Raw genomic sequence first — 27,102 nt, forward strand, 5'->3', positions numbered from 1 at the left:
TCAAGGACTACCTGTACAGCCAATGCAAAGGAGACTAGGAATTATGATTCAGCAATGTCTGGAAGTTCTTTGGTTTATTGTCCTCCATCTACTACTGTTCTGGTCAAATTGTGGATGTTAGAGCCTACAGTGAAAGTCCAAGGGGAAGTGGGGAGGATAACAGGCCAAATAGGCAAGACCTAGATTGAGGACAAGGATTGTTTCTTTAGAAGAGTTTTGAAAGTGCAGAAATAAATATGAATAACAGTAAACCTGAGACTATGTCATGTACTGTATATGTTTATTCAGATATTATTGTAGTTTTACACTCAAGAGATCACAAAATATATTTAGCTTAGACAGAGAGCAGAATCAGAATAAAACTAACTCGATTTTTAGTTATGAATGGAAGACAAAGCAGCTTACTGTGTACTCAAGTTTAAATTTCATAATCAGAAATCGGAAAATGCCTTAAGCAAGTCATCCACTGAAGCTAATACATTCAGAAGCAACAACAAGGTTATTAGCGGGTTTTACTGCACTCTTCAATTGAAACCATTGGTTTCTTCTGTTTTTATTGAACAGAATGTATATCTCACATTTCTTCCATCACAGATCTATTGTACACATATTAATATTAGCTAATTAATTATTGGGACATTGATGAGATCCAGGCCTGCTTTATGAGATTTCAAAATTTATATGGGATATTTCTATTTTTTTTTAAAGTATACATTATCAAACTCAAAGAGGTTCCAAGGTTCTCTGCTTGAGGCTTAATTTGTGGGAGTTGGTTTTAGGAGTCACTAACTCCCTTGTCCCCGTTTCCTTTGCTTCCTGTATGTCAAGCTCCCTATAGTTAAGGGCTCTGTGTCACAAGGAACATTCAGATTTGTATTCTTTGGATTCTACACACATGTCAATGTAAAGGGGATTTTTACCTCAGCAGGCAAATAAAAACTGTATCTCACAATTTGCTCTTTCTTAAGAGAGGAAATAATTTGTTAGCCAAGTTGAGAATGGAATTTGGAATGCAGAAGTCTTGGTCACTTACAACAGATGGAAATATATTTTTTAATGTAGCAGCACCTGTTATTTATGGTGAAAAAAATTTGCCAGCAAAAAGAATACACTTGGTGGAATTATGTTTTATAATAAACAATATGGGGCGATTCACATTAAACTTAGGAATAGTTTGTGCACTTGTAGGAACTGTAACTACATCAGTAGCAGCAGCTGCTTCGGTACCTTCTTCGTTCACTTCAATACAGGCTTTATGACGGAACTCAGATACGACCAGGTCCGGACTCTCAGATATGCCAGATAAATCAGCTTTGTGTGCAATAAACACATCCTTAATTCCCATCTTTTTTAAAGTTGGAATGAGCGCATATTCTTCTTCCACCTTGAATTTTGGCAGAAAAATCGTAATCTTTGTGACCTGCATGCTTGTTGAACTGGTCCATTCCTGAAATTTTTCATAACTGAGTTGCTTCACAATCTGTCAGTTAAAAGGGAGACATGAGTGAAAAATTTATTGGGAAAAAGGGATCGAGAAAGACCAAAGTATGATTTCTTGTTGCTTCCTATTGCAGCATTATTCCTTCAGAATAAACATTTTCAGAATAAATAAATAGCAAATATATCTGCAAAAAATATTACTTTCTTTAAAAAAAAATTTTCAGGATAGTTTTAATGAAGGGAAAGAAGGGAGGTTAAAGACACTTAGCAGTACATACCCATATCAAGGCTAAAATGAATATCTTAGCTCTGGAATCTTTATTGCATTGCCCAGGGATGGAAAATCTGCTTCAAAACCAGGGTTGAACATCTATAGGAGCAAGCCAAACTCCGAAATTGAAGAATCCCTGCCCTAGTTGCTTTCTTTCTTACTGAAGTTTGGGAGGCCAAGAATTGCCTACATCTGTTTGGAATTTGTCACAGAGTGGTTTTTTTAAAAAAAAACATTTTTTTTTCTTAAACTCCATTCAAAATATGAGAAAAATAGGGAAAAATCGTAATTAACATTTGAGAGCCTCTTAAGAATATATGATCAAAGGCTTTTCTTAGCATTAAAAATATTCAAAAGACATCTCTTTCTAAATGATTTCAGAATTCAAATTACCTCTTGTGTAGTCCCATTCTTGTCTGGTAGAAATATGTACATGCTTAGGATTCCCTTATCATAGGGAAACTCAAGCACTTCCATCGGTGGGTTTGTTATTTTAGCATAGTTAAATCTGCCCGTTTGAGCCATCATTTGCACTTTTTTGCTCTGCTCCTATAACACATAAAGCAATGCTTACCATAATGCAATAACAATATGAGAAATCATAACATAAAATGTTGACTGTAATCGCCAGCTATAATGTAAGATTTCCATTTTCAGACCCTATTGGTGCAGGAAGAAGCTCATTGTATAAGCAAGGATTTTATGTTTCCATGGTGTTCAATAAAGTGGTTATTTTTAGCTGTTTAATTCAATTGTGCAGCAATTGATATATTTCCATTCTCTTGGGTTCTTCAGATACTATATACCTTACTAGTCCAAAAGTCTGCTTCATGTGTCTCCTTGGAGTTAAACTGACACTTCCACTTTCCTTTGAAATATATAGCATTTACCAAGATCATTGCAGTGTTTTTGCCAATCGAGTGAGGAGCAAACAGTTCCTTGATTTTACCTTTTCAAAAAGTAAAAACATTAAAAATGTTAGTGGAAGATGTCAGCAATACACTTCTTTCCACAATGCATTTTTCTGAGTAAGAATACTGAAAAAAAAATTAAAATACCAATATAATCCAAACCCATTAAAGGAAATAAAGAATGAATGAAAGACTAAAACAAGCTGAAATCTTTTCTACCTTCATACATGATGGGTACAAAACCTTCATCCTAAAATTATAGAATCAGTGACATTTCTGACCGCGTGGAAGCAGAAAAATACAACTTTGGATACACAGTGGATCAGGAAAAACTCCAGGTTTTGCGCTTCTCCAGAGAATCAGATTTTTTGTTTGTTTGTTTGTGTGTTTCTGCATTACATCAGGAATATTAATTGATTTTTCTTGGCTATGCAAATGAGCATGTGGGGTAGCACTGGCTAAAATATCTTTTTTAAAAAATAAGAACCACACACAAATTCAGAAATGACATCTTGACTTTGAGAAACGTACATGTTGTAGAGGCATGGAGCAACTACATGATCATATGCAATCTTCATGATGCAATATTCAAGGACTAAATATTCTGCTTTTCTGCCATTCACTGTGGGAAATCCAGTGAGCCTTCCTAACTGACCAATGGCAACGAAAATGAAGATTTTACTGGGAATGATAGATGGGAAGTTTAACAAAGGAGAGACATATCTAGTGTTGCATATCATAACAGCAGCAAGATTGGTGTATGCCCAGAATTGGAAAAACGGAAATTCCCCGCTGGAGAGTGAACTAATTAGAAAATTTTTGAGATGTGCAGAGAGGGATAGATTATCCTTAGAAATTAAAGATAAGGATGAAACAGAATATTACGAAGTTTGGGATAAGATGTACTATTGGTTAGACTCGAGAAAAAGTCAGAACAAAGAAAGCTCGTTTAGAAGAGAGAAAGGGTAGATTTCCAACCTCAAAGTGAGCGTAAGATAGAGATCAGAATATGAAATAAGAATGGAAATGGAAGTTATGTTATAAATAGACGTAAATATGTAAGTAAATATATAAATATGTAAATAGTATAAAATGCAATATGTAAATGGTACAATAGATCAATGACTAGGAAGATATATGGTATATGGTATAGTATGTATGGCAAAATAACAGCCAGAAAAGTCACACTGTGTTCAACCTGTTTTTAAATGTATACTTAATAAAAAGAAAAAGAAAAAAAAAGGAAAAAAATGAAGATTAACCAATGCATTCTTACCATTTGTTTGGCTTTCAACCCAGGAATTAATTTTCTTTCTAGTTTCCTCAACATTCACAAAATCAACTCTTTCTAATTCTGCATGATAAAGCTCTTTAGTGCACTCTGTGAATTGCTGCACAGATTGAAAGAGAACATATCAATATGTTAATTCCCTTATCACCATCATCCTATACACCCAGTCAGCAATTGTAGTTGGTACTGGATATTTACCAGATTGGATGGCAGTACCTAACCAACTTTGACTGACCCCCCCAAAATTAATTAAGATCAGAATCAGTAGGGTATGCTGGGAAGTTGGAAACCATCTCAGAGAAACTATATTGTTGTTTAGAAAAATTGCATAGATGGCAGTTGTATGTAGCTCAAAGAAAACATCATTGTTAATGTGATTCCTCTTTTGACTACCCACTATTTTAACTATTTAATAATGTAAATATGTAAATTTTCATGGGAAAGGAAAGGAAAGCAAGATTTTGTTCAGTTACTCCACCCATCTACTTTGACTATCTGTGCCTACTTCTAAGGATGGAGAAATAAATCTTACTTGCGCCCTTAATAGGTCAGAATTCCACATAGAGTGAAAGGGATGGGGAGATTCTTGCTCACCTGGAGAAATTCATAAATGTCCGATCCATACAGCCGGTTGGCTATGCTCAATGTATAGTTTTTAGCAGGTTGGTTAATGGCTGATAGGAGTTCCTTGAACTGGTTGTGAAGTCCACCAGGTTTGTCACACTGAGCCTTCAAGAATCAAAGGACGGTAATATTTCTATATATCTGACCTATTTAATCCCACCCATCCCCTCCCGCCCTTCCCCCCCCCCCGCTTCCCAGAGCAAAATACAGGGTTATTGTAAACAAAACAAACACAAGCTATAACTTTTAAAACAAAAAAATTATATAATAAACAAATTCATACTTAACCCTTAACTCCCTCTAAACTTTAAAAATAATAATATAAACTAATCAACTATAAATCAAATATTATAAAATTCTATATATAATAATTATTACATCAAGAAAAATTAATCATAAAATAAATGGAACTTTAAAGTTCCATATTTATTCTGAATATAATCTATCCACCTTCTCCACACTATAATAAATTTTTCTTGTGTATGGTCCTTTAAATAAGCAGAAATCTTTGCCATTTCCGCTAAAGTAGAAACCTTAAGTACCCATTCTTCTAAAGTAGGCAGCGAATCCTGCTTCCAATATAAACCTACAAGTAAGCTTGCTGCAATTATTAGATTCAACATTAAAATAGTTTCATTAACATCTAACTCCATAAAAAAACCCAATAAAAATAATTGAGAAGTAAACTTTATCTTCTTTTTAAAAATCTTTTGAATGTTCCACCAAATCATTATCCAAAAAGCTTTAACCTTCTTACAGGTCCACCAAACATGAAAGTAAGTTGCATCAGTACTACCACACCTCCAACATTTGGGGCTGTAAGTTAGGATACATACAAGACAAGTTTTTGGGATCCAAATGCCACCTATAAAACATTTTGTAAAAATTTTCCCTCAAATTTTGGGCCTGTGTAAATTTAACATTTCTAATCCAAATATTCTCCCATTGATCCAATAAGATCGGTTCCTGGATATTTTGAGCCCATTTAATCATATAATCTTTTACTAACTCTGTTTCCGAATCCAATTTTATTAACTCATCATAGATTCTTTTAATATGAGCATGATTCTGATCTTTAATCTGAACAATCAGATTTTCATCTCCTAATGTTATTCTAACTTTCTTATGTACTGTCCACCTATCCACAATTTGTGCGTAATGAAACCATGAGTATAAAATGTTTTCTTGTCTTAATACGTCTAAAGATTTTAACTGCCAATCTTTACCTGACCAAATTAATAACTCCTTATACGAAATTTTATCAAAATTCATCCCCTTAGAAACACCCTCAATTACATGTCCAGGAATCCTCCAAAGAGGTATTTTATAATTTAACCTATAATAATACTTCTTCCAAACTCGAAGAAAAGCATTCCTTAAAATATGTAATTTAAAAGCCCAATCAACTTTCTTATTAAAAATCAAATATGGATGCCAACCATATAGTAAATCCCATCCTTCAAAAAAAAGAACATCTTTATTTATTAAATTAAGCCAATCACTTATCAAGGTTAAGGTGGCTGCATCATAATTTCAAATTGGGTGCTTTAAGCCCACCTCTTTCTCGGGCATCCTGCAAAATCTTAAACTTTACCCTTGGTTTTTTCCCAGTCCAGATAAATTTATTAATACCCTTTTGCCATCATCCAAATTTGCATCTTTTTTTAGAATAGGTAACATTTGAAACAAAAAAAGAAACTTTGGTAGAACATTCATTTTTACCAGTGTGTGTGTGTGTGTGTGTGTGTGTGTGCGCGCGCCCATGCGTGCATATGTACTGTACTGTATATATATATATATGTGTGTGTATACATATGTGTTTGTATGTGTGTGTAGAATTAGGGATAAAATGAAATTTAATGAAAAGTCTCTTACAAGCCCGTTTGTAGACATCCTGGATCCTGTGATTTTATCAAAATGAAGGACCTGCAATACAAAATAGATGGGAGGTTGTGATCTGTGTCACCATATCATCATTCAGTTTCCTTGGAAGTTCCTAGATGAACTTGAAAGGGACTGTTTTTAAGAGTAATTGAGTTCTAATAGATACCACACATAGGCCAACATTCTTCCACATGATATTTCCAAATGTTTGGGTCACAATCTCTACCACCCCAATTAATCTGACTTATCATTTAGCATTTAGAGGTTGGGGAGTGGAGTCCAGTCCAAGTCATCTGAGGACAAGAATTATGATTTTTATTTTTCTGATTTTTTTTTAAATGACACTTCAGTCTGTCAATTAAAGTTATGAGTTCTGGATGCACTTTCACTTTAAGAACTTCTCAATTTCTTTATTACTAACTCTCAAACTTCTCTGGACAGATTCTTATTTAGGAAAGCATGTATGCTCTCTTTAATCCTTAAAGAAGATTTATTATCTGACATGATGGACAGGATGGTGTCATCCCACAATTACTATACAGGAAATATTCTTACGTTACTTTAGCACTGCTGATGCTGTAGCATCTTTTGTTGTGACTGAAAAACAGACAAGTTTAGAAATTACAGAGATTGGTTTGTAGCACACCAAGCTCTCTTTTCCAGCTTCTGTCTATACACCTTGTCTCTTATTATTTTCTGCCCTAGTAATCTTAAATATGTGTATCTATCTCTGCTCCATTAAGAAAGCAGTAATAATTTTCCAATGACAGCTTTTGAAAACTGTCCTTCTGTGTTACTTTTTTTAGCTGGATTGTTCTTTTGCTTACAATATATCTTTTTATGCCACATTGCATCACCCGCAGGCAACTGGACATTGTTTTTCCTTGAAGACGTGAACTGAAGAAGCTTTTTGGATGAGAAGCAAAACATCTTCAAGAGGGGGAAAAAAAGCTCCAGTTGCCTTTTGAAAAAGCACCTTTGGGACAACCCTGACCTGGATAACTGAGAATCTCCATAGACGCATTGCATCACCTTACACCACAGTGCACTATATTCTCGAATAATGGTTTTCCTATTGCAAAAAAATACATAGCTTTTCTTACACTTTACTGGATGGACTTTCTCAGGCTCTATATACAGTACAGTTTAAGAATTTGTTGTATGAAAAGGAGTCTTGGAAAATGCAGTTGGGATGTGGCCGTGACCAAGGAACAATTCTACATAATTCAGATCAGAATTTTAACTTCAGATGCTCAAAGGGAAAGTCATCAGTAGAAAATACTTCCTGATTATCATGATTCCTACCTTTTCTATTTCAAGAGCAGTGTTACCCCTAGCACCAAATAGGACCATAGCTAAAGCTTCTACGAAACTAAATGGAGAGAAAAAGGTGATTCTATTGGATCGCTCTTCTTCCATGCTTTTAAAGAAGTCCATAGAAAATCTGTTGTTTGCTTCAACAAGGCTGTCCATGGTGGAAATAGTACCTAGAAAAATTTGAAATCATTGTTAAGGTTTTTATAACTTAATTTATTATTTCTTAAAGCTACTAAATCTTGGCTGAATGATTGAATAGGAAAAGAAAAAAACTAATTAGCCAATAGTGCTGTTTTCTCACTGCAGAAATAGAAAACTGTGATTTCAAAGAATTTTTGTATGGCTTAGCACAATGAGTGACCTCAGCCAATTGAGAATTATATTCATCTGTTGTCACACTTAGTTGTAAAATAAGGTTATATGGATGAATCTTGAAGTTACACACCATGGTTCTTGTATTTGGTGTTATTGATATAAAGGAGAGATTTGAAGCATTCAGCTCTAAACACAATTTGCATCTGAAGCATTCAGCACTCTTTTGCACAATCACAATTTGTCATTAGGTTTAAACTAGCAAGCTACCACTTGTTTAAACCCTTTTTATCTTTCAAAAGATACTTTATTTCTTGCAAATTTTATTAGTAAATCATAGCTGATGGTACAACTATTCTTCCAAAAGTTTAAAAAGGATTTTTGTTAAAAAAAAAAATTGATCCTGCTCACTGTAGGATTGCTGTGAAATTGAAGATGTAATTTTTGTCTTACTATAATGTGAGTTCTAGGAAGAATCACATTACCTATTGCTGAGTGCTCCATAATTCATGGGTCTGCAATCGCACCATTTTTTCCCATTGGAGCAGTTTATACTCAAGTAACATTCAAGTCAAGTCAAGCCAGTCAATCAATCAATCAATCAATCAATCATGCCATGTATTTTCTCACTTACTTCATCTTTTACTTTATATATATATATATATATATATATATATATATATATATATATATATATATACACACACACACACACACACACACACACACATACATACATATGTATGTGTGTGGATGTCACCACACTCACGAAAACCACACAGGATGTCACCACTACACATCCACGCAAAAACAAACCCAAACCCACACCGATGATGAGGCACGACCATAAACCAGAAGCCAGACCACAGCGGCATCATTAGCCACTTTAGACCCCTCCAATCCATACATGAAGCAAACTGACACCCACCATGAAGATGAGGCACGACCACGAACGCGAAGCCAAACAATAGCAATGCAGCTCACCATCTCACATCCCCCTGGAACTCAGACTAACCTGAGCACAACAAAGCCCCCACCCAAACAGAACACTACCCCTACCAATCAGAGCACAGCCAACCCCCTGTTCAATCAGAGCACAGCCAAGCTCCTAACCAATCAAAACACACCTCCACCCAATCAGAACACAGCCAAGCTCTCACCCAATCAGTTCATACCCCCACTGGCAGTTAAAAGGAAGAAACAGCTACGATCACACATTGCTCCTAGAAGCACGAAGCCGAAAACACCAGCCTGAAGATGACAAATGAGACTTCATCGAAACGTTGCCAAGACACTTCCAATTTGACGCGGGAGAAAACCCGAATAACCAAAGACCTACACACACACACACACACACACACACACACACACACACACACAGATGTAGAAATAATAGGATTTCAAAAGTTCTTTTTTTATATTTTTCATGTCACTATGAATTTTGGTTGAATAATCCAGGATATTATTTGTAAGTTGTGCAACTTTTTCTTGGGGAAGGTTAGCTAACTTCCCAAACAGTAATGCATTATTTTGTTTTGGCTTTTTGAAACTCTTCCTTTTGTGACCACATCCTGAATTATAAAGGAAGGGCAAATCAGCATGCACACTTGCCTTGCTAAAGACCCAAGCACATAACAATTTGGTTTATTGTCAAGAAAGGAAATGTATTGAAATACATATATATATATTCATTAATACCAAGAAAGGAAATGTATTGAAAAACACGTTAAAATGCCAACAGATATGGGTCTGAAATATGCTGTCAACAGTGCACATAGTGAAATGTTGGAACATTTTCATTTTAGTATTTAAATACTAAAATCAGCATGCACACTTGCCTTGCTAAAGACCCAAGCACATAACAATTTGGTTTATTGTCAACTTTATCCAACAGAACATTTTGAAATTTAGGAACGCAATGGTTGAATCCACCAAATCTTTATAAAACTATGAGGATTACCTTCAAGACCTTATATATTGAGCACCATGCTCAACAGTAGTAACTGTGAGAGGGACCTCGGAGTCCTAGTAGACAATCACTTAAATATGAGCCAGCAGTGTGCGGCAGCTGCCAAAAAGGCCAACACAGTGCTAGGCTGCATTAACAGAGGGATAGAATCAAGATCACGTGAAGTATTAATACCACTCTTCAATGCCTTGGTAAGGCCACACTTGGAATACTGCATCCAGTTTTGGTCACCACGATGTAAAAAAGATGTTGAGTCTCTAGAAAGAGTACAGAGAAGGGCAACAAAGATGATTAGGGGACTGGAGGCTAAAACATATAAGGAACGGTTGCGAGAATTGGGTATGTCTAGTTTAACGAAGAGAAGGACAAGTGGGGACATGATAGCAGTATTCCAATATCTCAGGGGCTGCCATAAAGAAGAGGGAATTAAGCTATTTTCCAAAGCACCTGAAGGCAGGACAAGAAGCAACGGGTGGAAACTAATCAAGGAGAGAAGCAACCTAGAACTAAGGAGAAACTTCCTGACAGTGAGAACAATTAATCAGTGGAACAGCTGCCTCCAGAAGCAGTAAATGCTCCAACACTGGAAGTTTTTAAGAAGAGACTGGACAGCCATTTGTCCGAAATGGTGTAGGGTTTCCTGCCTGAGCAGGGGGTTGGACTAGATGACCTCCAAGGTCCCTTCCAACTTTATTACTATATATATATATATATATATATATATATATATATATATATATATATATATATATATATATATTTACCTTGAATGAGAGAACCCGTGGCTTAGAGGTTATAACATCTGCCTAACATGCAGATAGCCCAGGTTCGAATCTCAGAAGAGTAAGTTTGGCTGATGAGGGTTAAAGGAACCCGAAATAGCTATACCATTCTCTCTTTATTCTTTGTTAGCAAAACCTAAAAACCTAAATATATATATATATATATATATATATATATATATATATATATACACACATACATATTCATTAATATCAAGAAAGGAAATGTATTGAAATACATATATATATATATATTCATTAATACCAAGAAAGGAAATGTATTGAAAAACACTTTAAAATGCCAACAGATATGGGTCTGAAATATGCTGTCAACAGTGCACATAGTGAAATGTTGGAACATTTTCATTTTAGTATTTAAATACTTTTACATCATGCAATCAGTTTACAACCATCTTAGATAAGGCAAGAAAACTTTAGCTTAATTTCCCATTTTGTCTAAACTAAAAAACAAGATAGCCTATCTAGACCAAGATTATTTTCAACTATCTTCAAGTCACAATTTAATATTCTGGATTACTACAAAGCTGGCAATTCCATTTTCCCAGTTGCAATGAACTAAGTGCTAAGGCAGGACTTTCTCCAGACCCTCCTTCCCTCCCTCTTATTCCAATCTCCTTCCTTCCTTCCTTCCTTCCTTCCTTCCTTCCTTCCTTCCTTCCTTCCTTCCTTCCTTCCTTCCTTCCTTTCTCTTCCCTTCCCTTCCCTTCCTTTCTTCTCTCCTTTCTTTCTTTCTTTCTTTCTTTCTTTCTTTCTTTCTTTCTTTCTTTCTTTCTTTCTTTCTTTCCTTCCTTCCTTCCTTCTTCCCTCCTTTCCTTCCCTGCCTCCCTCCTTTTCATTCCCATCTCCTTCCTTCCTTCCCTTTCTTTCTTCCTGTTTCCCTCCCTTCCCCCTTCCTTCCTTCCTTCCTTCCTTCCTTCCTTCCTTCCTTCCTTCCTTCCTTCCTTCCTTCCTTCCTTCCTTCCGTGCCCAGGAAGGGATGAGGGGAGGGGGAGAGATTGGCAGCACTTCTCTCAAAGAAAAAGAGTTGGAAGAGACCTTTGAGGTCTTTAGTCCAAGCCCAGGCCTGCTCAACCAGGGGACCTATACCATTCCAGACATTGGAATATCCAATCTCTACTTAAAAGCCTCCAGTGATGGAGTATCCACAACTTCTGAAGGCAAGCCTTTTCACTGGTTAGGTGTTTTCACAAGTCCTTAGTTTTAGGCTTGATTAGTTTCCATCTATTATTGCCTTCTGATGCTTTGGAAAATAGGTTGACCACTTCTTCTCGGTGGTCACTTCTTCTTCTCCATCAAATATTGCAACGTTGGTTATCATGTCACCACTCCTAGTCCTTTTCACTAAGCTAGACATACCCACAAACATTTGTCATATGTTTTAGCCTCCAGCCCCCTAATCATCTATGTTTACCATCCATTTAGACCAGATCCCCCCCCCTGGTTGGGATTATAGAACAGTGGCCACGAGCAGAGCCTTCTCAGAGACAGCACACCAATTATAGAAATTTCTCCCAAGGAAAATATGAACAGTGCATCCCTCACCCGTTTAGCGGCAACTCCAAACACACTGTTCAGCCAGGCATATGTAGAATAATAATACATTTTATGGTCAAACAGCACTAAGTAAATTACTACTAATATTTTTCTTTCTTAAAATACACACTTTTAATATTGTTTTAAGCAGTGCTAGTGACGCTTTACAATAGTTGTCTTTGAGAGTTTTCTTGTAAACCACCCTGGATTTCTCAGAAACTTTTAATTTCAGATTAGATGTTGATTTAATAAATTAGGCAGAAGAAACAAATGTTTACATACATCTAAATCCCACAGACCTATTGCCTTCTAGGCTCATACTACAGAGAAAATAAGGCATTGCATTTCTAGCCAGCATAGCCACAGGATGATGGGAACTGTGGTTCATGACACCCAAAAGATGTTACGGTAGTTTGGGCAAGGCTGGATTAAATTATAAAAGAGCAGATGGGGGGAAGTAGGAACAAGAAACGCTTTCCACATCTCTGATAAAATAATTGGGGGGGGGGAGTTGACTCGACCTTTTAATTTCAACTCACACCAATTCTTCTTAACTTCCCATTCAATCCAAAGAGTTCTATTATTGCCTGGATTTTAGGGAGGGGAGGAGCAAGAATAGACCATAAAGCCAATCTGTGAGTTTGCTCTCTCTCCAGCCTGCACACCACCTTCCCCATGCAGCACATGTGTGTATGTGTCTGAGAGACAGAGAGAGAGAGAGAGATCTCCCTTTTTTTTGTAAGTTTGCTTACTCTGCAATGCTCCCTGTTCTCTACACCTTTGCTTACCTACTTTGTCCTTCCTGCTTTCTCCTTCGTGCTTTCTCCTTCTTCTCAACCTTTCTCTCCAGCCACCACAGAGTTTCACATTGCCAGCCACAGGCAATTCCAGGCTGTGGCTCTGCATGACTGCTGCATTCCCCTCTCTGGCCCTATCACGGGGTGGAGAGGGCGATTGGGAGCCGGCTGATTCTCGGCTTATGCCACTGTGCACTCACATCTCCACACCTTTCATCTCACAGGCTGGCATGCTCTGGGGTGTTAGGCTTAGAGAACGCCATGGCCCAAGCGAGGAAAGGTGTGGCACAGTGTGGCAAAGCAGAGCCATATAAGGAGAAGCCTGGCAAAGTGGGGGAGGTGGCTGGGCGTGACGGGGTTAAGCTGGGAGGGGCGGGGTGGCCTGAGGCAAATGAGCTGCAGCGGCTGCTGCACACCACCAGCCCCTGAGCATTTACTGCTTCCTGTGGGTGCGCCAGGGCGCCCAATTGGGTTGGGGTGGTCCAGGGCTAGGGAAGTGGGGGCCGGTCCCTTGCCCTTTCTGGGAAAGCCCTGGAGGGCCAAATCTGGGCCCTCCCCTGGCCGGATCCAGCCTGCGGGCCTTGTATTTGATATGTCTGGATTAAACAATGAATTATTATTAATATATACCCTACTGCCCCCTGATGATCAGGAATCATGTGGTGCTGTAGAACCTTGGCATCATTGGATGTATACCTTCAACACTAAAAACTCCTAGATTAAAGAGAAAACTAAGGAAGCAGAGCTAGTGTGAACTAGACATTCATGGAGAACCCTTGTTCAGTTGTGTCTCTTCCTTCAAGAAAGACACAAACCCAACTAATACAAGATTAAGCAGAAACCTCATTGTCTGCAACAAAAGTGTAAGGTTTCCATCTTCTTGATTTTACTGATTTTGCCTCCGTTGGCTGCCTCCTCTACATCCCTAGCCCCATTTGCATGGGGACTACTGTACTGTGGGAATGATGCTAATTAGGATTTTCCTTAGACAAGATTCAGGATTAATATCCAGTGGAGTAGCAAAGCTGAAACAGCAAGAAAAGCTGCCTTCGTGAAGTCTAATCAGAAGGCGCAGATAGGTAGGAAAGTTAAATAGGTGTCCTGGACATGTGTCTTAGGAAGCAGGATGATCGATTAAAGAACCCGACATAACATGTTGCGGCTTCTTTAGATGAAAGTTATGCAATTGGATTTGGGTTCACACAAACCACAGTGTGTCTTCCTGAGTTTCTTTCAGTCGGTCAAATGCAGCTTATACAATAAGATGTGGTTCAGTGCACTAAGACATCCCACTTGTTTATAGCTTTTATGTTCCTTATTTTGAAGGTCTGACATGATGAACTGCTACAAAAAGGAATGCTTGCCTACTGCAGCAGAACACAACTTAATCCATTTAACAACTGAGGCTACACCTTGTTCACAATGGCCAGAAATTATTCTGATTCTTCTTGAATAGATTTCTTGTGGAGGAAATTTTCTTGGTTTGATCTTCTTTACTCTTTGGCTCACTTGATTCTTGTCAAAAGAAGTGAATTCATTTTAAGAATTATATTCTTCTTTCACCTGAGATTTTGAAGCAGGTGCATTGTACATGTATTCCCACAGCCATGTGATGGATAGTGTTTTGATTGCATATGCCTTTTAATTCCAATTTCCCTGTGCAGCTCTCCACAGACACCAGAAAATGGGTAGGGCCAGAGCAATGTCAGAGTGAGGAGTCAACCCTGACCTTTTTGGTGATTAGATGGACAGATCTATACTGTTTTCTTTGCAACATTTTTAGAGATGGCTTGCCAGTATCTTCTTCCTTGGATTGAGAGAGGTGTCTGGCCCAAAGTTTCCTAAATGGCTTCATGCTTAATTAGGAATGAAAACTCAGGTTTCCCCCTACTTAGTCTAGTATCTTAAATCTTTAATGCCTCTAAAAACTAACATGGATCAGATAAAATTTGGCCCATAGTATAACTGATGGTTTAAATAAGCATAGAGAAGGTCCTACCTGCACCTATATTATTGGATGCTACAAAAGCTTTTAAAATATCACCATTTGTGAATAAATTTAACATCTGGTGGAAATAAAATTCTACATAAATCCTGGCCAGCAATTACATAAATATTTTAGCTGGTTTTTCCTGGTAAACATTTTTTTAATCCAAGAAGCCTCTTCTTATTAAATACTGGTATTCAGAAAGGCTTTTTCCTCACATCTTAAGACTTGCTTGCTTATGTGTTTGTTTGTTTATTTATTTATTTGATAGATCTGTCTGCCCATCTCATCATAGCAACCCTGGATGGCTAACAGCACCTAACATTTCGACATGAGTGACTTAAAATATCCTCAGTTATTACCTGGCCACCAACGAAACTATACAAAGCCTCTCTCCATTACTGTTATTCTAGCACACAATGGCTTGTTGATCATAAAAGAAAAGAGGAGAAAAAGCACTACTTCGTGAGTCAGGAAAAGGATACCTTGATATTCCAGCAAAAATCTCATCTTACCTCTTTACTGTATTCAGTCTTGATGCCAAAGCAAAAGTAGCCCAACGCTTCCTTGACTTCAGAGGTGATACCGTAATCTGAGGCTGCCAGTGAATGGGATGCCTTCAACTGAGGAAGTACAGATATTTATAATGAACCCATGTCTGTTTAGGCAATATTTGCATTTCTAATCTGCAACAATTTGACTAAATTGCATTATGAAACAGCATATAATTATATAAACTAATTATTATAAATTCCTACATACACTGCCTATTTAATCTGGTATTATGAAGTTTAGTACATATTCAGTAGATGGCACCAAGAGCAGAATATCAAATACCTTTTTTTAATTGAAAATGCTTGGGCATAGTGCCAGTATCTCCTGAGACTGTAACCATCTTGTTTGTTTGTTTGTTTGTTTGTTCAGTTCTTATGACCTGTTATCTCAGTCAGTGATTCAGGGTGGCTTACAATTCAGAAAATACATTATGATTAAAAACTATTATGATACATTATCATAAAATACATTATGATAAAGAAATATAAAAACAACATACATGGTAAAACAGTAAAAACATGAAAAATTTCCAAATTCAACATACACAAGAGCAAATATTTGGCAAGTTAGCAATATGGCCAGTAAATGGAGCCCTTAACACATTCAGGGCTCGAGGCATGGGAACATAACCAGAAATAGTAAACACCTAGAGGTAAGCAAGTCATAACCAAAAGCCAACATGGGTTTGTCAAAAACAGATAATGCCAAATAAATCTTATTGCATTCTTTGACCAGGTGACAAAATTACTGGACCAAAGAAATGCTATGGATATAATTTACTTGGACTTCAGTAAGGCATTTGATAAAGTAGACCACAATCTACAACTTGATAAGATAGAAAAATGTGGGTTAGATAGTGTTAAGTCCTCGCATTAATGGCGAATGATGAAGACGCATGTTTTCCAGAACAACTCTTTATTGTGAATTCAGCCAAAATTCCAACAACAAGCAAAGGCACACAGGCCTCCTTTTGTACGTCCAAATCCCCGGACACAAAGGCAACATAGTCAGTACTTTTCGTGCCTTGCGCATGCGTGCAAGGCCGGCTCCACTCAGTCTGGTCCCAGGCAGCTTCTGCAAAACCTGGGAACCTTGCAACGTCCCAAGCCTGCATTTGCAGGGTCAGGACAAAACACCCCTCCCCCCTAGTTGGAACAATCCTGACACCATTCAATATCCTTCTTTGGGAAGAGTGTCATACTTCCTCACAGTCAAGCATGGAAGGGACTGCCTGAGGCTGCCTCCACCCACAAGTTCCTTTCCTTGTTTTGGCAAATGAAGATACCCAAAATCATAAGCAAAACAAAATACATTATTAACTAATGACCTTAAGGGTAGTACCCCTTGTAGCTGGACAGCAACTTCACAAAGTCTGAAAGATATTTGGGAGGGCACTTGGCCCTTTGCGACCTCCTCAGACCGTGAGATTGTGCTTGTTCCCTTTTCTTGCCCACCAAGCTGGGTGAGCCAAGACTTTGCTGCCCACTTGCCTCAGGAGACCCTGGTGTTGTTGCCTGACCTACTTGCTCACCTGCCAGGCTCCGCAGGTCAGAACTTTGCTGCCCCAAGTACCTGGTTGACCTGCCAATTTGCTGGCTGGCTGGACCCTCTGAACTCAAACCAGCATCCCTTGGAGGGGTGGTAGTCCCCAGATCCACAATGGACCTTTCCTGGGAGCACTGCCTCTCAAACCCAAGGACAGCAGATGGATAGTCAGGGGTGGCTACAGGGCCCCCGTGTCCAGTAGACCCCAAGGTCATGCCTGAGGTGCCAGAGTCAGGAGTAGCCTCACTGTTTGCCCCCCTTACAGAGGACTTCCTTCTGGGAGCAATTGCAGAATTTGGCCAGCTCCCATGCGGTGTTGCCAGTTCTCTTGCAAGATGTGAGTTGTGTGGATACCCCCGGTGTGACTCCCTGGCTGGAGTAAGTATGGGTGTGTGGGATGACCCCCTGCCCCATGACTTCCTGTTCGGAGCACTTGCGGAACCTTGAGATGAGGCACCAATGGCCTCCTCAGCAGCCAGAAACGGCTGCTGACATTGATCCCCAGAATGCACTCTATAGCCAACCTCTAGCCACTTGAAATGGCTATCAACAACAACCAGGAAGAATTACCCCTGAAAGGGCCCAGCGTAATCTATATGTACCCTAGACCATGGGGTTTGAGTTTCTTCCCACCTATGAACAGGGGCCTGAGGCATTTCAGGCCGGGACTGTTGGCACACATGACACCCATGCACCTGGGCCTCTATGTCTTTATCAAGGCCAGGCCACCCCAAATGGCTGCGCGCAAGCGCTTTCATCCTGACTATCCCAGGGTGTCCCTCATGTAGAGAGATTAAGATTCTAGACCTCAATGAGGCTGGGATTACTACCCTACTTCCCCATAATAAGCAACCCTTGAAAGTGGACAACTCATGCCTCTTTTGCCAGAAACCTTGGAACTCAGTATCAGGGCACATGTCAAGCCATCCTGACAACACCCACATAAGCATGCATGTAAGTGTGTGATCAGAGGCAGTTTCTGCAGCCACATCCCTAGCATTGAGGAGAGACGCAGGCAGCTCTTGAATGGATAGAATATTAATGGCTGGAGCAGGAGCAGGATCCAGTGTTGGCAGGGGTAATTTACTCAGAGCATCTGCATGACCCATTTCCTTTCCAGGTTTGTGAATCAATGAGTAGTCATATGCTGACAGGAAAATGGACCAACGCAGCATATGAGGAGACAGGATATGTGGAGTCTGTTTGGTAGTGGTAAACAACCCCAGCAAGGGTTTATGGTCAGTGTAGACTGTGAAGTGGCGGCCGTATATGAAATCATGAAACTTCTTAATACCAACCACAATAGCCAGTGCCTCCCTGTCAATTTCAGCATAATTACGCTCTGCAGAACACAGTGTCCTGGAATAATAGGCCACAGGGACCTGTGTCCCATCAGCCTTCAGATGGCTAAGTACTGCTCCTACCCCATATAGAGAAGCATTGCAGGCAATGCAAACAGGTAGTTGCTCATTGAAGTGAGCTAATACTGCATTAGAAGTAAGCAAGGCTTTAACCTCATTAAAACTTTTTTCATGGACTTTGGTCCACTGCCAACAGGCTTGTTTGTCTAAAAGCCTGTGCAAGGGCTCAGCTATTGCAGCTTTATTTGACATGGTAAAAGTTTAATAGCCCCAAAAAGGCTTGTAGTTCTCGCTTAGACTTAGGGTTTAGAGCCTGCTGAATAGCTTTCAATTTGGCTTCAGAAAGGTGGATGCCTTGAGCATCTATCCTGAATCCCAAAAAGTCAGTAGAATTGACTCCTATCTTACACTTGTCCTTTTTTAACGTAAGGCCTGCTCTTCTAAAACGAAGCAAGACAGCCCTCAGTCTCTCTGCCAAGTTTTGAGATGATTCTGCAGAAGAGCCTTATTGGACTCGATTGGTTCGAGGCTCTGGGAATCCAGGTCACAGGCCTGCACCATTTGCAAACGTTAAGTCTTGCGGGATTAGATGGGATCCACCTTTCTGAAGCCAAATTGAAAGCTATTCAGCAGGCTCTAAGCCCTAAATCTAAGCGAGAACTACAAGCCTTTTTGGGGCTATTAAACATTTACCATGCCAAATAAAGCTGCAATAGCTGAGCCCTTGCACAGGCTTTTAGACAAACAAGCCTGTTGGCAGTGGACCAAAGTCCATGAAAAAAGTTTCAATGAGGTTAAAGCCTTGCTTACTTCTAATGCAGTATTAGCTCACTTCAATGAGCAACTACCTGTTTGCATTGCCTGCGATGCTTCTCCATATGGGGTAGGAGCAGTACTTAGCCATCTGAAGGCTGATGGGACACAGGTCCCTGTGGCCTATTATTCCAGGACACTGTGTTCTGCAGAGCGTAATTATGCTGAAATTGACAGGGAGGCACTGGCTATTGTGGTTGGTATTAAGAAGTTTCATGATTTCATATACGGCCGCCACTTCAAGGTCTACACTGACCATAAGCCCTTGCTAGGGTTGTTTACCACTACCAAACAGACTCCACATATCCTGTCTCCTCATATGCTGCGTTGGTCCATTTTCCTGTCAGCATATGACTACTCGTTGATTCACAAACCTGGAAAGGAAATGGATCATGCAGATGCTCTGAGTAAATTACCCCTGCCAACACTGGATCCTGCTCCTGCTCCAGCTATTAATATTCTATCCATTCAAGAGTTGCCTGAGTCTCCCCTCAATGCTAGGGATGTGGCTGCAGAAATTGCCTTTGATCACACACTTACATGCATGCTTACGTGGGTGTTGTCAGGATGGCCTGACATGTGCCCTATACTGAGTTCCAAGGTTTCTGGCAAAAGAGGCATGAGTTGTCCACTTTCAAGGGTTGCTTATTATGGGGAAGTAGGGTAGTAATCCCAGCCTTATTGAGGTCTAGAATCTTAATCTCTCTACATGAGGGACACCCTGGGATAGTCAGGATGAAAGCGCTTGCGCGCAGCCGTTTGTGGTGGCCTAGCCTTGATAAAGACATCGAGGTCCAGGTGCATGGGTGTCATGTGTGCCAACAGTCCCGGCCTGAAATGCCTCAGGCCCCTGTTCATAGGTTGAAAGAAACTCAAATCCCATGGTCTAGGGTACATATAGATTACGCTGGGCCCTTTCAGGAGCAATTCTTCCTGGTTGTTGTTGATAGCCATTCCAAATAGCTAGAGGTTGTTCCTGTGTCCTCCACTACTACTGCCAAGACTATCCAGGTGCTGAGAGATATTTTTGCAGCTCATGGACTTTCAGATGTTCTGGTTTCAGATAATGGTCCTCTATTTACCTCTTCTGAGTTCCAGGCTTTTCTTCAGGCCAACCTGATCTGCCATGAAACTTCGGCTCCCTTCCACCCATCCACCAACGGAATGGCTGAGCGTATAGTGCGCACCACCAATGATGCCCTCAAGAGACTGGCTTATGGTGACTGGCATCACAGGTTAGCAAACTTTCTTCTTGCACATCGCACTACACCTTGCACAGCCACCAGGAAGAGCCCCGCTGAACTTCGATGGGGTCGCCGGCTTATCACTAAGCTGGACAGGCTGCACCCGGACCAGGTGGCGTCTCAGGTGTCACATCCACGGGCACCGAGGAGCCTACAAGTGGGTGATCTGGTCTGGACTCAGAACTACGGGCCTGGTCATCTCTGGGTACCAGCTGTGGTCTGCAAGGTCTCTGGACCCTTCTCCTGTGAAGTGTTCTTGGAAGACGGCCGCGTTCTTCGGTGGCACATAGATCAGCTGCGTGCGTGGCTGGATCTTCATCCTTCTGCTCCTGGCTCTGCTCTGGGGGGGAGGAAGGCTATAGAGTGCATTCTGGGGATCAATGTCAGCGGCCAGTAATGGAGGCCATTGGTGCCTCATCTCAAGATTCTGCAAGTGTTCTGAGTCATGGGGCAGGGAGTCATCCCATGCACCCATACTTACTCCAGCCAGGGAGTCACACCGGGGGTATCCACACAACTCACATCCTGCAAGAGAACTGGCAAAACCGCATGGGAGCTGGCCAAATTCTGCAATTGCTCCCAGAAGGAAGTCCTCTGTAAGGGGGGCAAACAGTGAGGCTACTCCTGACTCTGGCACCTCAGGCATGACCTTGGGGTCTACTGGACACGGGGGCCCTGTAGCCACCCCTGACTATCCATCTGCTGACCTTGAGTTTGAGAGGCAGTGCTCCCAAGAAAGATCCATTGTGGATCTGGGGACTACCACCCCTCCAAGGGATGCTGGTTTGAGTTCAGAGGGTCCAGCCAGCCAGCAAATTGGCAGGTCAACCAGGTACTTGGGGCAGCAAAGTCCTGACTTGCTGAGCCTGGCAGGTGAGCAGGTAGGTCAGGCAACAACATCAGGGTCTCCTGAGGCAAGTGGGCAGCAAAGTCTTGGCTCACCCAGCTTGGTGGGCAAGAAAAGGGAACAAGCACACTCTTCCAGTCCGAGGAGGTCGCAAAGGGCCAAGTGCCCTCCCAAATATCTTTCAGACTTTGTGAAGTTGCTGTCCAGCTACAAGGGGTACTACCCTTAAGGTCATTAGTTAATAATGTATTTTGTTTTGCTTATGATTTTGGGTGTCTTCATTTGGCAAAACAAGGAAAGGAACTTGTGGGTGGAGGCAGCCTCAGGCAGTCCCTTCCATGCTTGACTGTGAGAAAGTATGACACTCTTCCCAAAGAAGGATATTGAATGGTGTCAGGATTGTTCCAACTAGGGGGCAGGGGTGTTGTGTCCTGACCCTGCAAATGCATGCTTGGGACGTTGCAAGGGTCCAAGGTTTTGCAGAAGCTGCCTGGGACCAGACTGAGTGGTGCCGGCCTTGCATGCATGTGCAAGGCACGAAAAGTACTGACTATGTTGCCTTTGTGTTCGGGGATTTGGTCGTATAAAAGGAGGCCTGCGTGCCTTTGCTCGTTATTGGAGTTTTGGCTGAATTCACAATAAAGAGTTGTTCTGGAAAACATGCGTCTTTATCATTCGCCATTAATGTGAGGACTTAACAGTAACCATGATGTAAAATAAATGTTGAGACTCTAGAAATAGTGCAGAGAAGAGCAACAAAGATGATCAGGGGACTGGAGGCTAAAACATATAAAAATGGTTGCTGGAATTGGGATAACATGATAGCAGTGTTCTAATATCTTAGGGGTTGCCACAAAGAAGAGGGAGTCAAGCTATTCTCCAAGGCACCTGAGGGCAGGACAAGAAGCAATGGACAGAAACTAATCAATGAGAGAAGCAATCTAGAAATTTCCTGACAATTAGAACAATTATGTATGATGCAAGATTATGCTACTCAAATTCAGATGTTAACTCAGTAATGTGGACTGGACAGAAAGAAGTTTAATGGACTAGTTCAGGGTGTCAAACTGCCGGCCCGCAGGCTGGTTGCATCATATGGAGGGCATGCCCACCCCACCTCCAACAATATGAAAAAAGTCACGATACGTCGTGACACGTCACGTAATGCGGCGAGTTTGACATCTGTGGACTAATTCATGGAGGGACTGTCTGATGAAATATAAATTGTTCCAGCTGATCAAGACATACCAGAAACAATGCATGCATTAGTCCAGATTTTCATGAATTCTGTTGGAAGAATTGAGGAACTGCATATGAATATGGGTGGGAGGAAAAAAGCGTTATTTGCTTTCATTCTCCTCTCCCTCCTCCTTCAATGCACTCTTGAGACTTTTGAAATCAAATGCACGTAGATGCCCAAGTAAAATTCAGCTGACACAGAATCTATGTCTAAATTCTGGCGAACTTAGTCATTATGTCATTATGGCAGAGGCCCTCATTGCTCTTGATCTGGCTACAGAAGAAATAAGGCAATCCCAGCTCCTGAAGATTCTTAAGATTAGACTTATCAAATGAGAACAATTAATCAGTAGAATGGTTTGCCTCCAGAACTTGTGGGCATTCCGCATGCATGGAAACAAAAGAATTTTGTGGTGGGGGGAAGGTCAATCAATTCCAACTATGTGTGATCTTTTTTTTCGGTGAGAAGTTGGAATTGATTGACCTTTCCCCCCTCACACACACATTTTTTTTTTTTTGTTTCCATGCATGTGGCAGTGGCAGATTGTGAAGGAGAAACGGGACGGGGCTGGAAGTCAGGTAAGGAAAGGCATGGGTGCTGATGGCAGGACACCCGCCCACTTCACCACCCTTCCTCCTTGAGCCTCTGGTGCTCCGCCTGTCACCTCGGTGACCTTCCCGCCACCGCCCAGGATGGCTGTCCCAGGACTGCAGGGGATCACTTGGCACGGGAAGGGCATGTGAGCCCCGCCTGCCCTGGTACCATACTTGGTCCACCACCATGCTCTTGCCACCAGATTGCTTCTCCACCCCATGTACAGGCCCCACCCCACCCACAGGTGCTCGTGACCTTCAGAGCCCAAAAAAAAGTAACACTGGGTCTTATTTTCAGGGAAATATGGTATATATGATCTACAGTATGAGCTACTTTTTTTTTCTCCTTAAATAGATCTAGTTTTAACACCAGTGAAACCACTGCCAGTCAGAACATGGATAGTACTAACTGCTTAGTGTCATTTTTTATTACCTTTTTTAAAAATCACATGGACAATATGTTTACAAAGACTACAGTGTTGAAGGTGGTAAAACACTTGGGGAATAAATACAGAAATTGTATTTAGAAGCCTGGAACTATTCACCTAATATTATTTTTAGAACTTCCTCAATGAAAAATAAAGAAGGCATTGTTCTACAGTGGAACAAGTAGCAAGTTGGGAAAAGCTAAACAGAACTGGTTCTATGTTTTAGCCTGAGCTGAAGTTGCAAAGGTGTGAAGCAAAAATAGACAACTGGAAATCTTACAGGTGGAGCTCAGTATGTGAAGCTAATTTCCTAGCCTTCACAAGATAAAGTTGTGGAAGGACATACATTTTTATTTTTATTTATTTTATTAAGAAAGAATTCTATGAAGAAATACAAAGATAGCTTTGAAGACATTTTTCAACAATCATGTGAACATCACTAGAAAAGAGAAAGTGAGGAAGCCTCTTAACATTGCCCCATCTTTATTCTTGATTTTGTTTTCTATAAAAGGGAAAAGAAAAAGAAACTCTAGCGGGCTTGCTGTTATTACAGTTTGCGCAATAGGGTAGAGTTTTAGTAGCTGTGATGGCTATTTCCTGACCTGGTCTACCTAATTTTTCCAGTGTTCACTCCATGTATTAGGACTGGGGGCAGAGTTGGACAACCCAATGTTTATGTGCAAAGGGAGACCAGAGAAATCAAAATTTCACATGTGAGTTAGCAGAAAAACTTTCAACATTGTTGAAAAAGGAGGGCTATGTACAAATTTCTCTCTTGAGAAATAGCTTCCTGCTGAAATCAAACCATGGGCTCTGCTGAAATTTTTTTTTTTAAGTTTTGCAAAGCTTCTAAATGTTGTCAGAATGGAATTCTTATTCATTTCCCCAAGTGGTAGGCATGAAACAGCATCAATATAGGTCCAAGTCCCTGCAGATTGATTGAAATGGACCAGTTATATAGTGAGTGGGTTCGAAAAGATAAAAGCTAGGTTTTTGCCAAGAAGTTTCTCAATCAGCAGAAGGCAGCTCCTATGAAGCTCTATTACTAAGGTGACCAACCGTCCTCCTTTAGGGAGGACAGTCCTCCTTTTGTGAGTTCTGTCCTCCCTCGAAAAGTGTCATAGAACACTCAGAATGGCATTCTGGCACCTTTTTTTGATGTTTTTTTTTTCAACTTTTGCATGAGCTGTGCTACTCCCCCTATTGGCTTTTGAAAGCCAATAGGAATTGCTGCTGAGCGCGCCCAAACCTCCGGCCGGCAAACTTTGCACATGTAAGTTGTCTACAACGAAGGTAAATTGGCAGTAACTTTATACCCCTCCCTGCTACTCAACTACACCATCTCCTAGTTACTCCCGAAGATACCTGGAGGAGACTGGAGCAGCGACGCCACGGTAACTTTCTCTTGATCTTCGGCCCTGCTAGGGCAATAATGGCTGTGGGTGCAAGAGGCAGGGGCAGCGAGGCTGCTGTGGGTGGGGCTGTGAGGGGCAGCGGTTGCCGGCTGCCCCCGTGCTATGGGAGCTATGGGGCCTGCTCTACATGGGACTGCGCAGGGTGGGCAGTGGTGCTGGCAGGGCGGCTGCAGACTGGGTGTGTTGACAGCGGGCTGCCCCCTGGGGCCGGAGCCAGCACAGCTGGTGCTTTGGAAGCCTAGGGCTCACTCTACACGGCGGGGCGGCTGCAGGCGGGGGCACTGCATGTAAGCATAATTACAATATAAAATGTTATTGTTACAAATTGTTTTTATTATGCATTTATCATATTATAGTGTATTCTGTATTATTGTTGCAATGAATAAAATTTTTCTTTTATTTACAATATATTTTTCTTCAATTTATTTGTGTCCTCCTTTTCATTGTAAAAAAGTTGGTCACCTTACTAATACATTATTATTAAAAAAAATAATACTACAGGTAGTCCTTGACTTATCACAACTGAGCCCAAAATGTCTGTTGCTAAGTGAGACAATTGTTAAGTGAGTTTTGCCCCATTTTACAACCTTTCTTGCCACAGTTGTTAAGTGAATCACTGAACTTATTAAGTTAGTAATACTGTTGTTAAGTGAATCTGACTTCCCCATGGACTTTGCTTGTCAGAAGGTCACAAAAGGTGATCACATGGCCCTGGGACATTGCAACCGTCATAAATATGAGTCAGTTGCCAAAGTCTGAATTTTGTTCACATGCACATGGAGATTCTGCCATAATCATATATGTGAAAAATGGTCATTAGTCATTTTTTTCAGTTCTGTTGTAACTTTCCATGGTCATTAAACAAACTGTTATAAGTCAAGGACTATCATAGCTTTTCAGCGTCAGTATGAATTTATGGTTCCCTTGAAAAGTTAGTAGAAATTCACTGTATGGACTAATTCCTTGAATTCTGGGAGTTGAAGTCCACAAATCTTAAAGTTGCCAAATTTGGAGATCCCTGGACTAAGTTATTCACAGTGAAAGTGTACTGCACAAGACAAAGAGATGAAAAAGGTGTGGCTCAGCAGATCCAAACAAGCAGGTATGAAATGTATACAGTGGAATGTGGGTTTTACACCTGCTAGTTTCCTAGTGACAAGAGAATACATATTGCCCTTGTGCAACTCTGGCTCATGTCACAATATAGAAAAATCATAATAGAAACAGAGGCTTAACAGAAATGACATTTAAGGTGTCAATGCTGGTAACATTGGATTGACAACAGATGGAAATGTAGCCATCTTTTTCCCTTTCACCTTTAGAGTTAGATGATGCTGGGGGGGGGATGTGAATGAGAGTCTAGCTAGACATAACAACACTAAACTTAGTGTGAGAATCAAGGTTATTGAGACCAGAGCTGATAAAGAATTGGCAGGGTGGAGAACTGGAGAGGAAGCCCATGCTTCAAGCTAATTGGGGAGTTTTTGGCTTCGATTATGCAGTGCCAATGTTATGCTACTCGAATAAAAGATTCTTTAAGGTAAACAATGCCTCGAAGTTCTTTTGAAGAGCTCATCTATCGGAACCATGACATAAGGATTTTAAGCAGAGCTTCAATGCTAAAGTGCACACACATCAAATTAAGCATAGATGTTTCTACTGCAATACAACATTGGTGTTATCTTAGGGTTCCAAAGAGCAAGCATAGTAAAGTTGTCACCAAGATTTTATTACAATGGGAAAATAATAGCCTTCTTCCTAAAGCAAAGGAACAATATTACTTGAACATCCATTTTTTTAATGTTGAAACATGTTATAAAGTATTTTCTAATGCAGTGGTTCTCAACCTTTTTAATGCCGCGACCCCCAGTAAGTTGAAGACTACTCAACTGGTGCAGCACCGTTTGCAGAATGGAACTTTT

At 40.5% G+C, this 27,102-nt stretch overlaps 1 protein-coding gene across 5 annotated transcripts in view; it reads right to left on the minus strand.

Moving 5' to 3' along the window:
• Positions 1-263: 263 nt before the first annotated feature.
• LOC120297249 (serpin B3-like) overlaps positions 264-27,102 on the minus strand; it is a 52,270-nt gene continuing 25,431 nt past the window's right edge. For 2 of the 5 annotated variants that reach the window (XM_039319681.1, XM_039319680.1), the window contains 8 exons: positions 15,655-15,762; positions 7,727-7,908; positions 6,413-6,463; positions 4,508-4,642; positions 3,899-4,013; positions 2,518-2,660; positions 2,105-2,260; positions 264-1,480 (listed from right to left, as the gene is read on the minus strand). In XM_039319681.1, coding sequence (XP_039175615.1) covers positions 1,076-1,480; positions 2,105-2,260; positions 2,518-2,660; positions 3,899-4,013; positions 4,508-4,642; positions 6,413-6,463; positions 7,727-7,894 — 1,173 coding nt within the window. In that variant the 5' untranslated portion in view covers positions 7,895-7,908; positions 15,655-15,762 and the 3' untranslated portion in view covers positions 264-1,075. Of the gene's footprint in view, positions 1,481-2,104; positions 2,261-2,517; positions 2,661-3,898; positions 4,014-4,507; positions 4,643-6,412; positions 6,464-7,726; positions 7,909-13,143; positions 13,324-15,654; positions 15,763-27,102 lie in introns of those variants that run through there. The other 3 variants (XM_039319679.1, XM_039319682.1, XM_039319683.1) reach the window with 3 other exon arrangements.

The sequence above is a fragment of the Crotalus tigris genome, unplaced genomic scaffold (assembly GCF_016545835.1).
Source record: "Crotalus tigris isolate CLP2741 ecotype Arizona unplaced genomic scaffold, ASM1654583v1 scf7180000023608.1681014, whole genome shotgun sequence".
Lineage (NCBI taxonomy): Eukaryota > Metazoa > Chordata > Lepidosauria > Squamata > Viperidae > Crotalus > Crotalus tigris.